Genomic DNA, 16,143 nt, shown 5'->3' with positions numbered 1-16,143 from the left:
GTTTTATTGTATTTTTGTTTTGTTAAATATTTACCAATTACATTTTTATCTGTTTTGGCCCACACAGGAGTGTTGTAGGCTGCATGTGGCCTGAGGGCCACATGTTTGACAGCTCTGTACTGGTTGACCTCTAACCAAGGGAAGATTCCTTGGACACCATTAAAGACCTTCTTCCAAGCTGACATTAAACCTTAAATGACTTTTTGGCTCTAGTCATTCAATCATTTCCAGAGCTACCTAGCCCACACCTCTCCTCAAGAATAATATATTTTGCTGAAATCAAATGCTTTGCTGAAATCCAAGGGAACCATATCCTGATCTTTGTTTGAGTTACAATGTGGAATAATTTAGTGTGCCATGATCTATCTATGCCCAATGAAGCCATGCTGCCTCTTTATGATAACTGTTTCCCTTTCAAGATATTAACTAGCCATATCTTTTCTAATATATTATATAATTTTAACAGGTATTGAAGTCAAGTTCCCTGGCCTATAGTTTACTTTACTCACTTCCCTTCATAGACTATTGGGACATTTGGCTTTGTCTGGTCCTATAGCTCTTCTTTGTCATCCTATGATCTTCTAATGATCACTGAGCATAACTCAATAATCTGCCATATAATATCCAGGTCCCTCTCCCCTATTTCATCTGGTCATTTTCTATAAAGCTATTTACCAGTTTCCTTCAGATTAAGGGGTCTAAAATTATGCTTTGAATTCTTAGTATCTCTTTTGTTCTCCAAACTCAGTCTGGATTCTCTTTTTCTTTACATATCAGTCTACTGAAGGGTCTCCACTTGGTCAGTGGATAATATTGTGCCCTCCCCCGACTCCTAGTGCAGACCTTTTTTTTTTAAGCAAAGAGGTTTTCAAAGGTTTTGTGTCTCATGGACCTCTTACCCCACTTAAATTCCTGCTCCCTAACTCTAACAAACCTGACCCCAATTAATAGAAAAACATATTTTATAGTTGAGACACCATTAAAAATGTCTTATTTTTTGCCAAATATGACAAGTAAATTATTATTTTATGCAAGAAACGAAAGTGCAGACCATCTAAAGATCTATTGCTGACATTATCACTTTGAAAATCCCTGGTACAGATGAATTAATCTGTCAGGACCCCTTGTTGAATCAATTTATGAAAATTTTTAATAAGTATCTCAGCTACTGCTTCAAAATGGCTTTATTTTTCCTTGGTATTTCTTTAGAACCTTATTTCATACTGCCAAAGCAAAGGAATTATATGGTTATTTAATGATTTAGACCAAATGTCTGACTCTTTACAGGTCCCTGCTTTAGAAGGGTGGACCTATCCTTCATTTTCCCAGTTTTTGCTATATCTAGATCTTCCTTAGCTTTCATAAAATAATAGGACTTAGAGGAGAAGGAGTTTTAGAAATCATCCCATTGCTTATGGGGAACTATGGCCAGAAAAAGGAAATAATTTGCTCAAGGCCATACAGAAATAAATATTAATGCTTTCTTCATTATCTAAATTATTTACTTCCTTAGAGTATGAATTGTATTTTATATGGCTAAATAACTCTACTTACTATGAAATGCTGTGTTCTTAAATTTAATCCAATTTATATAAAAGAGCAAAATTCTGAATCAGCTTCTCCCAGAAATGTACGGTATGTTATCTTTAGGGAAAAGGAAACCAAAACGTTGGTTGCTGAGCAGAGGAGTGAATCAAATCCTAGTGATGAATTTGGAGATAGTGAAGACAAAGAAGATGAAACTGACAAGGTAGCAAGGAATGCAGATTATATATCTATTCCAAAGGAGAAATTAAACAAATCACAGAGAAAAGTTGAGTCACTGATTAAGGCAAAAAAGGTAAAAAAAAAAGTCTTATACTAGCTTTTCATTTACATTTTAAAATTATTTTAGTAGTTTTCATAATTGATTTAATGGATCCATGGTATAGAACTACCGAGAATGCTTGTATTCCCCATCACCAAACTCAGAAACAAATTTTGGGTTCTTTTTTTCTTTTTAGTTGTTTTATCTTTCATCTTCTCATCTCTCTGTTCATATTGATCGTAAATGTCAACAAGGTCAAGTTAGTCGGGCCAAGAGGTCAGAACCAGGAAAGAAGAGGATAGAGGTCTGGCTCCCTGATGGACAAATTCTTTTATTAAGGGGATTTGTTCTATGAAGTTTGGATTCAGTCAAAGGGCTGCACTTGAGGACCTAGAGGGCCACATGTGGCCTCCAGGCTGCAGGTTCCCCGCTGCTGCTTTAGTTACTTAGGAGCATTAGAGAACCAGTAGTCTAGAAACCTAGAAGTCAAGGCAAAGGAGAAGAACAACCAGGCCTTGTTAGGCAAGATGAGTAAGTTCTCAAATTTCAGGAGACCAAGCAGAATAAAACAGGCAATCAGAATGTAGGGGTGAACTTTTTCTGGGTTTTACATAATCAGAGAAGCTCTCATGGAATCATAGATTTACAGCTAGAAGAGATCCTAGAGATCATCTAAGTCAACTCACCCATTTTACAGATGAGGTAACTGAAACCCGAAGAGTCAGAATGACTAAGGACAAAAGTAGTGGGGCTAGGATTTGAACCTAGATTTTCCCATTCTATATTTAGCATTCTTTACATTACCTTCACTATCTCAATATACTTTCTTGGTTAAGTATTGACAACAAAGAGGTCCAGATTCCTCTCAAGACAAGGTAGAAGAAAGTATTGTTCTTGTCGTTGGCTTGATCTGCTAAGATTTCACAATTTTGGGTTAGGAGTTTCCAGAGTTAGACAGGTACCCACATTTCATGGTGTGTAATATTGACTTTTTAAGGTAAAGTATTACCGATACAAAACTTGGAATTTAGGATGGATTACAGGTCATTTTATTTTTATTTCATACAGATTTTTAGTTACTTCAGCTGAAAGGGCTTTTCCCAGCTTTCTGTTTAATTTGCTACTAAATGGGCTGGTGTTGCACCAAGGAAAACAAGGGTCATCTTCCATATTAAGCAGTATTAGTAGTTGAGGCAGAGAAGATCAAAACATGGCTTTTATGCAGAATGGTTTGGGTCAGCCTACATTATGGACTGACATATACCAGGTCTTCTGACTCCTGGTTCTGAGCTGCTTCCAGAATACCAAGGCACAGAAGTATCTATTGGTATAGTCATATTTTTTTTAGCCCATTTACTTTCCTTTAAAGCCATGAACCAGGTGGGTTGAAGGGGGAGGCCAGTGCTTGTATTTGCTCCACAGGGGCACAAAGCTCTTTACCTTGTCCTCATTCACATAGTTGAATGTTGCCATTCATTACTGAAATGAGATGGCCATTAGGCAATTTTTATTTTTACAATAAACATAATGGTTTCTTGTTTGCTCTTTTCAGAACTACCAGGCAAACCAGGAACTGATTCGCTGCGTTACATTTTCCCGAATTGTTTTTGGAACTGATCACTGGAGATATGCCCAAGCATTAACCAACCTGGCTTATGGATACCTGACCCTGAGAGGTACCTACACAGTGTCATTACTGAGATTTAGTCAGCAGCAGAATGGGTCAGAATGGAGGTGGCTAAGACCTGGAGACCAGGCAGACCCTCAAAGGCACACCAGGGGATCAGAGAAGGTCTCAGAAGGAGACAGTAGGAAGAAGTCCATTTAGATGGTGTTGGAGAGCTCTTGCCATAAGTCTTGCAGACTTGTCAGCAGGCAGAAGTTTGAACAGAATGGCAGCTGGCGACAGGGAAGTATGACAGTAGGTAGATACATGATTTCAGGGATGGGATTTCAGTCTTTGAAAAGTTGCAAGAGGGAAATTCAAGGATTCCAGGCTTGAAACGAAAGAAACACTAGGACTAAAGGATAGTCAAGCCTCAGCCTTGGCTCTCTCCCACCTATACACATGCTGCTGAATGAAGGTGGAGAAAATCACATTACTGTTATGATTGAGTCAACTACAGATTTATGTTATATAATCTCAACTGGGTTCTCACTGCTGCTAGGCAATCCTAATATACTTTTTTTTTTTTAAGAAATTTGCTATCCCATTCTCCACGGGAACTCTTCCAAACTTTTTAATCCCTCCTCAAACCCCTCATGGATCCCCTCGTCCCACTCTCTTGGCTGAGAACCTTGCCTCCTTTATAACAGAAAAAATTGAGGCCATTCACCATGAACTCCCTATTCTCCTCTCTTCCTCATTTCCCATCATTCAGATGCCTTCTTCTAGTGTCTCTTCCTTCACACCTGTATCACATGATTTGATGGCCTTATTCCTTAGCAAGGCTACCTTCTACCTGCTCAAGTGATTGCATTTCATCCTGTTTCCTCTAACAGATTGCCTTCTCTGTCATCCCTCCTTTCACTTACTTTCAATCTCTTCTATTGACTACAAATACATTTCTCCTATCCTGAAAAAGCCCTCTTTTGATCCTTCCAGCTCTGCTATCATCTTTTTCTTCTTCTGTCCTTCATAGCTAAACAACTAAAAAATGTCATCTACAATCAGTAGATTGAAAGAGAATCACTTTCTCTTCTTTCACTCTCTTCTTAACCCCTTACAATTCAGCTTTTCACCTCACCATTCCAGCGAAAGTTAATAATGATCTCTTAGTTGCAAAATCCAATAGCCTTTTCTCATTACCCATTCTCTTTGACCTCTCTTCACCCTTTGACACTATTGATCACTCTCTCCTCCTTGATACTTTTCTCTCTAGGTTTTTGGGACACTACTCTCTCTTGGTTTTCTTCTTACCTATCTAATTGCTCCTTCTCTGTATCCTTTGCTGGATCCTCCCCCATATCTTACCCTCTAACCATAGGTGTCCCTCAGGATTCTGTCCTGGGCCCTCTTCTCTTCTCCTTCTATACTACTTCACTTGGTGATCATGTCAGGTCCCAAAATTTAATTACCATCTCTATGTTGATGATTCTCAAATCTACCAGTCCTTCCCCAAAATCTCTGCTGACCTCAAATCTGTCATCTGTAACTGCCTTTCAGACATCTTGAACTGGACATCCAGTAGACATCTTAAACTCAATATGTCCAAAACAGAACTCACTATCTTTTCCCCAAACCCTCCCTGACTCCTACCTTCCCTATTACTGTAGAGGGCAACACCATCTTCCCAGTCCCTCAGACTCAAGACCTAGGAGTCATCCTGTATTCCTCACTCATATCTTCTCACTCACCCCCTATTCATACACTATTGCCAAGGCCTGTCGATTTCACCTGTACAACATCTCTCAAATATACCCCCTTCACTCCTTTGACACTGCTGCCCTTCTAGTGCAGACCCCCATCATCTCAAGGCCTGGATTATAGCAATAGCCTACTTGTGGGCTTGCCTGCCTCAAGTCTGTCCTCACTCCAATACATTCTCTCCATTCAGTCACTAATATGATTTTTCTAAAGCACAGATCTAATCATGTCAACCCCCTTCTCAATAAACTTAAGTGGCTTCCTACTGCCTCTAGGAACAAATACAAAATGCTCTGTTTGATATTCATAGCCCTTCATAACCTAGTACCCCTCCTGTTTTTCCAGTCTTCTTACACCTTACTCTCCAATACATACTCTTCGATCCAGTGACACTGGCCTCCTGGCTGCTCCACAAACAATACATACCATCTCTTGACTCTGGGTATTCTCTCGGCTTATCTCCCATGCCTAGAATGCTCTACCTCCATAACTCAAACTACTGACCTCTCTGGCTTCCTTTAAGTCCCAACTAAAATCCCATCTTCTTACAGGAAGCCTTCCTTAATCCCACTTATTTCTGGTGGCTTCCCTCTATTAATGATTTCCTATTTATCTTGTATATAATTTGCTTTGTATATATTTGTTTGCATGATGTCCTGCCATTAGGTTGCAAGCTCTTTGAGGGCAGGGACTGTCTTTTGCCTCTTTTTGTATCCCTAGTGCTTAGCACAGTGTAGGCACTTAATAAATGTTTATTGATTGATTGATTGCAACATTTCCCAATTACATTTTCATCTGGTATGGGCAGCAATCAAGGTTGTGTGGTACTGTGTGACATTGGGCAAGTCGCTTAACCCCGTTGCCTAGCCAAAAAAAAAAAAAGAGTTGTTTGGCAGCAAAGGCCTCAAGTTTAACTCCTCTGGGCTAAAGAATTTCTAAGGCTCCTTCCAGCTTTAACATTTTGTAATTTGTTTGAAGGGAGTGGTTCAGATATAGGAGTTTGCTGTGTTTTTTTCTTGTGTGTCTAGATGTTTATATAACTTTCTTTGTATTGTGTGTTCCTGTGAATTCTTATATACTGGGCTATACCATATACTGCCTGAGTTCTTGGGCACAGAAAATACTAACAGCTTGGCAACTATAACACTATGTCACAAGATTAACTGCATCTTGGACAAAAACTTCTAAGCCCCTTCCTAGTGTATTGGGCATGCCTGTGTCAGAGGTCACAAGGCCCTGGCAATAAGAGCTCATGGAAACAAACCTGCAAGAATGTTAGATGAATTCAAGGGAGGAAAGCTGAGGCTCAGAGAGGCCCACTAGAATCATGTTGCAGTTATCCAGGTGTGAGGTAAGGGTTATTGTATTATTGTATTATTAGATTATTGTATTATTATTGTATCATTAGGGTGGTGGAAATGAGAATAAAGAGGAAGAGCAAATACAAGACATTTTCTATGAAATATCAGCAAAGATTTTGATTCAGGGGATATCCTTGTCTTATTATTAATTCTATTTATTAAAGAAGATTATTGATATAAATCCATGTCAGCTTATAAGCTAATAGTATTAGCAAACTATTTCAGAAGCCTCACCAGGACTTCTGAAATAAGCAGTCTTCAGAACCTTGAAAGAACTAGCAACCTTGGTGAACATTCATATTTTTCAGGTAGGAGGAGGAAGAGAACCTAGTGACAAGACAGAAAGAGAATATGTAGAGAAATATAGAGAACCAGGATAATGGAGGCAGAGAAACCAAGGAAATAGAAAGAGTTTTTAGAAGAAGACGGTAAATAGTATCATTTACTACAAAGTACAAAAGAGTCAAGAAGGATGAGAACTGATCAAGGTCCCTGGGTTTAGTGATTAGGAGGTTTCTGATGATTTTCAAAAGAAGAGTTTCAATAGTGTAATAGGTTTGTAATATAATGTAATAGGTTAGTAATAATAGGTTAGCACTTTGTAAGTGGCTGAGGAGAGAGTGGGTAGAGAAGTAGAAACAGTGGGTGTATACCACTCATTCAGTAAATTTAAGTGCAAAAGGAGGGGAGGAAATAAGGAAGCTAAAGGGATTTGTTGTTCAATCATGTCCAGTTCTTTGTGACCCCATTTGGGGTTTTCTTGGCAAAGATCCTGGAGTGGTTTTCTCTAGCTTGTTTTATGGATGAGAAAACTGAGGCCAACAGCATTAAGTAACTTGTGGAGGGTCACACAGTAGGTGTCTGAAGCAGCATTTGAACTCAGGAAGATGAGTCTTTCTGACTCCAGGTCCAGCTCTCTGTCTACTTCACCACCTAACTACCCGAAAGGATTAGCTGGGCCAGCAGAAAGCTTTCTCAAGATAGGGGAGACATACCTGTTTGTAGACTGATAAAAAGAATCCAGTGGTCAGAGAGAGATTGAAGAAGCAAGAGAAAAGGAGTAATTGATAAACCAAAGTATAAGGTGAATTCATGGAAGGACTTTAGGTGAAAAACAGCAAGATAAAGTTTTATAGAAAATAGAACTACCTCACCATCTCTAAATCTGGGGTGGTAACATTAAGAGAAAGAATGATGTTTTAGTGTTGTGCTCTGAGTCTCTTGATTCTAAAGTCCGAGGCACTTTTCACTACTCCATACTCAACTGGAATATATCCACTGTTTAGTGGTGAGGATGTCCGAGGTATGGCATCCTGTGTAGTGGAGCAGAAGCATCAGCCTAGAAAAGGATTCTTTGGTGGGAGGGGTGCACAGAACAGAATTTTCTTTTTCCTTTGCAACAGTGTGTTGCATATATCCATGAGCATTTGTGAGTTCTTCTGAGGACTTTTTACAGCCTTTCCATCCACCCTCAACCAATGGAAAAGGCTGATGGAGTGGGAAGAGAAAGAAGACTGAAAAAGATGGGGAGGGGAAGCTTGATTTCATTGATGAATTTAAATACTTTTTTAATCCTCAAAATAAATAAACCATGAACCTGTGAGGCAATGCTGCCATCTAGGGTTGTCTTGCTTCCATTCAACTCCATTGCTAATAAACAGAGAAAAGTTGAAAAAGGCAGGCCATATTTACAACCATGCTTGCTGCTTATGTCAGTGACTTAGTAAAGCAGGTCTTTTTTGAGTATTTAGAATGTTGTGAACTCTACACTAAAGACAGTGAGCAACACATAAGGAGCACAAGAAATGATCCCTGCCTTAATGGAACTCCTGTTCTGGTTGTTTTAACATGAAAACGTGAAAAATGTAATTGGTGAATTATACAATCTCAAAGTTGGAGAGCACTTTCTAGTCTACCTCCTTAACTGATGCTTGAATCCTCTCATAGCATCTCCAGTGAGTGTTCCTCCAACCTCTGTTTAACATCATCTGTCATGGATAGCCCACTGCCTTATGAAGTATGCTCATTTATTCCGTTATTAGACAATAATAATTGTTAGAAAGCTGTTCGTTAAATGAAGCTGAAATCTGCCTCCCTGTAACTTCCAGTCATTGGTCCTGTATTTCCCTCTGGAGTAAACATATAATTTGATATACAAGAAATGAAATGTCTATCTGAGGAGGGAAGTAAGTATTTAAAAGTATATGTACTCTGCAGAGTCTGTGTATTGGGCTATACACTCAACCTCATGCTTGGTACTTAGGCACTTGAAAAGAGGTAAACACAACATTGATATTTCGCTGGATCTAAGATCTCATTGATGTGAGTACAGATTATTACACATCTTCATCTGCTTATTGTCCTTCCAATTTTATCCTTAAATATGCTCCATATGAACTGGCTTCTAGTCAATGTCTCTCACCACATTTTCTGTCATCTTGTTTTTCCTTCTTTTGCTTCTCACTTTTATAAAATGAGTTATCACTCACAATCATCCACCATCATCCAACATAAAATTTTATAAGTGAGTTTATATTCTAAAACTGTGTTGTTGTCCTTGGCTACCATAGCTCTCTGCTGGGCAAGGAGACCATGTGTTTCCTGGCTAAGACAGTTTCTAGGGTTTCTTGGTCTCATTGTGGCAACTGATTTAACATCTTTAGGAAACTGATTGTTATCAATTCTTTTAGCGATTTCCCATTTTTCAGTGTTGAGCTTGTTTAAGTTGGTCAAATTAAAGTTGTTTTGATTGCATGACATATCTTCATATTTATATTCTTTCTTTTACTTGCTATTGATTTTAATCTTTTCTCTATTAAGTTGAGAGACTGAGACTGTCTGTACACAGACTGATTTGGAAATGACTCCCACGTAGGTTATCAGTAATGTTATATCTGTTAAAATATAACCAGAGGTTTTTTTGAGGAATTTTGTTTTTATTGCTTAACTTGTCTAGCACTTTCTGATCCTCATCTTGAAAAAATTATTTCTTGTAATCTTCTTTGTACTCTTTGGTCTCTTTTATTTTTTACTCTATAATTATTTATACCAAAGTAAATTATTATTAAAGTATGTTGATGATTTGAAGGGATTTATCAAATTTTTCATAGAATTTGTCTACCTCCTCATTCATTTATTTATACATTCATTATTATACAAGCATTTATTAAATTCATATGCAAAGCACTGTGCTAGGCACTTGAATACAAAGACAAAAATGAAACAGTCTTTGCCCTCAAGAAGCTTACATTCTACTGGGGGGATTAAAATACCTGTGCAAAGAAGCAAATTCAAAATGCAAAGCAATTCTGATGGAGGGATAACATGGCAGGATAAAGGGGGGTCTTATGTAGGAGGTAACAGCTGAGCTGAGAGTTGAAGGATTGTAGAGATTCAAGAGGCAGAGATGAGGAGGAGGAGGATTCTAGGCATGAGATGCAACCCAAAGAGTCATGAAGGCAGAAAATCAAAAGTTGTCTGTGTGGAACAGCTAGTCCCACAGGTCAGTTCAACTAGAACAAAGAGCACATTAGGAGGAATGATAAATAATGAATGAATAATGAAATTAGGATGGAAAGATAGGTTAGAAGCCAGATTGTCAAGGTCCTAAATGACAAGCAGAAGAGTTTGTGTTTGATCTTAGAGGTCTTTTTTTTTTTAATTTTTAGGCAATTTGGGTTAAGTGACTTGCCCAGGGTCACACAACTAATAAGTATCAAGTGTTTGGTCTGAGGCCGGATTTGAACTCAGGTCCTCCTGAGTTCAGGGCCAGTGCTCTATCCACTGCGCCACCTAGCTGTCCCAATCTTGGAGGTCTTAAAGGCAATAGGACACCAGTGAAGCTGCTTGAGGAGAGCAGTGACATGGTTAGCTGCAATTTTCTTTTGCCTTCTGATTTAATTTGTGATAAGAATGTCAACACAGATATGGTTCAGTTCCTCTAGGAGTGTTGTTGTTTGTCCTTCATTCTCAAACATGACCATGACATCAGGAAGGTGATGCCATGACATGCAAGTGAATTGCATTTAAGTGAGGGGGGCTGTGCAAAGTCACCAGCCTCACTTTCTCCTCCAGAGCCATCTGGGTCCAGTGGCAAGATATAGATCAGGATGACTGAAGATGGCCCCTCTCTAGGAATATGTCCCCTACTGGTTGCCAAATAATGATCTCGTGTTGACAGCACCAACAGTTAAATAAATGTTGATAGTTGATCTAAAAACTGTGATTTACTAGCATCTTTTGCTACCTCTTATTTACTTTTTGGTGTGGCCACTTTGTGACAGTCACTACAGAAGTGGAAGGAGGCTACACAGGTATGAGGGCCATGTTGTATTTTTCTTTGTTTCAGGGGTTGCCATGATGAGAGGATTAATCATCCACTGGCCAGCCTACTGGTGATAAGCCTTTCCATATTTAGAGTGATCTTGGGGGAAAGCAATGACAGCTTGTCACCAGGTTTGCTCTTGGTACCTTTGCATCATGGTAGAATCTGTCAGAACTTGCAGACTACTGGCCTAGCCTTCAGGAGCCCAAGTGAAAAATGTTGATCAGAAGGGTGGTTTATAGATTCTATTTGGAAAAGAAAAAATAAAGAAATTGATAGGGTTGGGTTTGTTTGGTTTTTTTATGCTTCCACAAGAAATATGAAACATAATTTCATGGGACACTTGGTCTTCTCATATTGCAGTGTTCCTGATAAGCTTTTGTAAAAAGGCTGCCATGAAAATAATCATGGTTTACACACCAATATCTGTTGCAGAGAGTGTCCGAAAGATAACTTATTATTTTTTCCCCTAAAGGAACCTAAACCCATCCCATCCCTTTTCCTAACTCCCTATTACTGTCAAATCCTCCACCAACACCTCTTTAAGTCACCCAGGTTTGCAATCCTAGAATCATCTTCCACTTTTCCATCAGCCTCATATCATATCATGTCAGCCCATATAAAATAATTTGCCAAGTTTTGTCAATTCAATACGCACAATATCTCTCACATACATCACTTTAAAGACTTTTCTGCTAGAAAAAATATCATGCTCCCTCACACAAGGATATGCAAGGAAAGTATGCTTTCAAATATAACTAGTTTAGAGAAAACACAAATATCTAGGCTAGAACAAGGAAAGAGTAGTAGTATTAGGCATACGGTGAGGACAAGGTACCATTAAAGAATAAGTCCCCTGCCTCCATAACATCATAAGAACAGTAACTACATACTAGTGATGATCCTTTGGTCTGGTCACTCACCTCTATTTTGTCAGGGCAGGTCATTGTTCAGTGTTATTGAAAGGTGGTAAGGATAGAAAGGTGTCCTCAGAACCAGGACAACCTTGGTTGAAGTCTTACCTCTGATACATACAAGGCTGTGTGACCCTGGGCAAGTCTTGACTTCTCAGTTTATAAATTGTACTGTGGTGGTGGTATTCAATCATTTTCAGTAGGTGTCTGACTCTTTGTGACCCCATTTGGGGTTTTCTTGGCAAAGCTACTGGAGAAGTTTGCCATTTCCTCCTCCATCTCATTTTACAGATGAGGAACTGAGGTGAACAGGGTTAAGTGACTTGCCCAGGGTCACACTAGCTAATAAGTGTCTGAAGCCGGATTTGAACTCAGGTCTGGATTTCAGGGCTGGCACTCTATCCACTGTACCACCTAGTTGCCCTTGCAAATTGCAGAGAAGGTGTAACACGCATTGGTAGAGGATGTTTCCGCATAAGGGGCTTCTTCTACCAGCCAAGTCGCAGGACAGTTCTCTGTCCTTTATCTCTAGACATCCCTGGCATCCACAGTTGTAATGCTTCCAGTAGCCTGTGATCCAGGGACCTCCTCACTGACAGTACTGAGATGCCAGCGGAAGGGAAAGAGTCGGAGCAAACCGCCTTTGACAAGTTCAAGTTTCCGGTTCTATTAAAAATAATATCCCATAGTAATAAGAGAATTGGCAGCTATGATTGCTGAATCACTGTTATTGATCTTTGAAATATGATAAAGATACTGTCTACCATCTTTCAACCAGTCAGACAAGCACTATTATTAATAATAATAATAGCTAACATTTATATAAAACTTTAAAGTTAGCAAAGTTCTTTGCATAGATCATCTCATTTGATCATCCTATCAACCCAGTGGAGTAGTTGCTATTATTATCTTCATTTTATAGAAGAGTAAACTGAGTCTAGGAGGAAGTAAGTAACTTGCTCAGTGTCACACAGTTTGTAAATGTTTGAGAAAAAGGATTTGAACTCAAGACTTCCTGACTCGCAAGCCCAACACACTGTCCGTTATACCACATTGTTTCCTGTTTAACATTTAAAACCCTTCAAAACCTATTCTCAACTTAACTTTCCCATCTCATTATATATTGTTCCCTTTCTTGTATTCTATTGTTCAGAAAAACTGGCCTTTCTCATTCTCATTCTCATTTCTCTTCTCATACTAGCACAGAATGACAGAATTTATTTCATTATGGTTCCAGTAATGGGGTGGAAGAAGAGATGACATTTTTGCTGTTACATATATGTGTTAGTTCCCGAATTATCAGACATATGTGATGTTTTAATAATGAGTGAGAAAGTAACTGGTTTTTTAAAAAGAAACATAGTATGGAGAGAGCATTTTGAAAAATGGAAGTTTGGAAATGTTTCCATTGTTAGGTGATTTTGTTGCCAAAAAATGGTGTATTTCACCAGTAAAAACTCACATATTTGCATACTCCAAAAAACTTGGAAAAATAATTTTCTGACCTACTTAAAAATCTTCCAAATGAAGAACTGCAATGGGGTTTGAAACCATATGTTAAAAAAATAAAATGGAACACTTTCAGGTTAGTTTACAAGAATAGCTGATTGATATCAGGGAAAATGGAAATTTGCTAGTCACGTTTCAACAAACAATATTTGCATAATTCCTAGGTGGAGATTGAAATATGAGTATCATGATTTAATAATTTAATAATCACCACTAACAACATACTTCTATGTGGAGCTATTTATCTTTATGAGATATCTTCTTCAGCTATGATAGCCATTAAAACCAAGTATTGAAATAAACTGGTTAGAATAATGTACAAGCATATAATTTATAAACATATTACATTGGAGAAGGTGCTCAAAGAATGTTTACCAATAATCATGTGTAATCAAAAAAGTTTGGAGACCACTGCTTTGTGCCTTACTATTACTGTAGCTCCTCTCTTGTTCTCAAATGGAATTTTTTTAAATTGGAGAATATTCCTGGTTTTCTCTTCTTTCTCTTGTTTTCTCTCCCCTTCCCCTATCCTAGAACTCCCTGCTCAGGCCAAGCAACATGCTGAGTCTGCAAAGAATTCTCTGTTGACCTGGAAGGGCTCAGCAATCTCAGATACGGATAAGAAGGAGATCCTTGGCACATTGGTGACCTTATACTATACTTTGGGGATGTCGGTCCTCATGCAGAACCAATATCCTTTCTTTTCTAGCAATGTACTTAGAAACCAACTGGGGGATATGGCATCAAATCAACCTTGTTACTTCTGTGAGGATTTTACTTTCGATTATTCCTCTGAGAACTGCAGATCTAGAAGAGGATAAGAGAACATCATCAGATGGAACAGATGGGAGTTTGAATCCCAAAGCCTTCTAGTTCTAATCCAAGACCTCAACTTTCCTCAATCCCTCCATCTCTTTCTCTATTCCAGAATTATTAGAATTATGATCCAGTCACCAAATTAACAGCTTCATGTCAAGTTGTTACTATGATGAGTCCTTCCCAAGTATATTTGGTTAAAAGTCCTCTGAATCCCCCTTGCTGTATGATGTCCTACCATATCATAGAGCCCCATATGGAAATCAAGATTAGCTCTGACACTAGTTTAGGAAGGATTGACTAGGGAAGGAGGGGGGTCATTTAAAGGAAGCTTAATTATCATGATTTTTACACATACACACACGTAAAGTTGTCCCATTGAAGTCAGAGTTTAAAATGAAGTGGACACAAGTCTACTTACATATACTATATATATATACATACATACATACATACATTTTATTTATATATATATATATGTTATTGGAACCACCATTTAATGTCACTTAACACTTGCTGGGGACATAAAACATCTAAGATAATTCTGAATTCTATTACTCCGGGTCCATGTACTTTATTACCACTATTTGGTCCTTACCCCAATAATTCCAAGAATGCACATTGTAAACAACTCTACTCCTATGAGATGTGCAACCTTCTATGGTACCCTCATCACAGGATCTTTAGAGGGTAGAAAAAATGAAGGAAATGGAAAGATATTTGGGATTTGGGGGGAGATTTTTCCTCTACCACCCCCACTCCCCAAAATACTAAAAATTATCTGATAGAAGTTAGACTCTTTTTTACTAGAGCTTAATTAGAATCTGTAAGGACTTTATTCACCAACTTTAGATCCCTTTCCTTTATAGTTCATAGAAGCTAGTTCCAGGGTAATGAACAATTATCAGTATATAGTGTAAAACCTCTAAGGGAAACATAAGTGGATTTTTCCCTAAAAGTTTATGGTTTCCTTTCACTCCTCTAAGCTCTTACCTGCTAATGCCCATTTTAGGTAGCCATCAAAGGAAGCCCAGTTTTGCCTGCTAAAGATTTCTTCCCTAGGAATGTGTCAGCAGGGAGAATGGAGAGGCCTGGGAAGTGGTCATTTTCAAGGTTTGCCCTGTTGACCCAATGGACAGTTGAAGCATTTTGTTTGCTTCTCAAATGTTGTACCTGGCTGTGGGATTTGGTTTTTATTATTTTAATTTTCCTCAATTGTTGCACTGGCAAGGAAGCTTATTACAATCTTCAGAAATCTGAGAAGAGCATGGAGGAACTGTGGGAATGTCCTGAGGGCCAGGCCACAGTTAGAGACTTAAAAGTCTCTGAGAAAGACCTCATAATTGCTTTGGGCAGGTAAACACTAGATTTAGAGAAATTTAGGGTTTTTTGATGGACCCCATATTGCACATAATCATTCCATGTTATCCTTGTGGAGTAAAAATAAAGCATCCCTATAATAAATTAAGAAAGACCAGTAACTCAGACTTATTTTGGAACAGACCTTTTTCTAAATTACCTTTCTCTTTTGCTGCTAAATCAATACTAGTAGATGAAGAAAGAACATTATTATAGTCAGATGGTTTAGAACTAGAAGGGACTTTCTAAGTTATAATTGGACCTGCTTATCTTTATGCTCTGAGGCCCAAATAGATGGATTGGCCAGGGTCATATAGCTCCAAAATGACAGAGGTCCTTGAACTCAGGTCCTCTAACTCCAGTGCTCTTTCCACTATATTCCTCCTAGATTACCACAACCACCCTTCCCCCCAACTACCCAATGTATTTAATGAAGATGGAAGCTAACATACATTATTATTCAATTTAAACTAGACTAAATTTGCATATGAAATGCAGTTCATGGTTGGGGGTAGGGAGCAGTGGCAACTAGTTAGTGCAGTGGATAGAATACCAGCCCTGGAATCAGATGCAGCCTCAGACACTTACTAACTATGTGACCCTGGGCAAGTTGCTTAATCCTGATTACCTAAAAAAAAAGAAAGAAAGAAAGAAAGAAAGAAAGAAAGAAAGAAAGAAAGAAAGAA

The 16,143-nt window shown here is 38.4% G+C and overlaps 1 protein-coding gene across 1 annotated transcript in view; it reads left to right on the top strand.

Annotated features, from left to right (window-relative positions):
* TTC23L (tetratricopeptide repeat domain 23 like) overlaps positions 1 to 16,143 on the top strand; it is a 38,515-nt gene that overhangs the window by 485 nt on the left and 21,887 nt on the right. The window contains exons 2-5 of the mRNA XM_027846286.1: positions 1,651 to 1,840; positions 3,360 to 3,483; positions 13,817 to 13,973; positions 15,323 to 15,454. Of these exons, the coding sequence (XP_027702087.1) occupies positions 1,651 to 1,840; positions 3,360 to 3,483; positions 13,817 to 13,973; positions 15,323 to 15,454 (603 nt within the window). The remainder of the gene's footprint in view (positions 1 to 1,650; positions 1,841 to 3,359; positions 3,484 to 13,816; positions 13,974 to 15,322; positions 15,455 to 16,143) is intronic.

The sequence above is a fragment of the Vombatus ursinus genome, unplaced genomic scaffold (assembly GCF_900497805.2).
Source record: "Vombatus ursinus unplaced genomic scaffold, bare-nosed wombat genome assembly UNPS02015106.1, whole genome shotgun sequence".
NCBI lineage: Eukaryota > Metazoa > Chordata > Mammalia > Diprotodontia > Vombatidae > Vombatus > Vombatus ursinus.
This window is presented reverse-complemented; position numbering and strand designations above follow the sequence as displayed.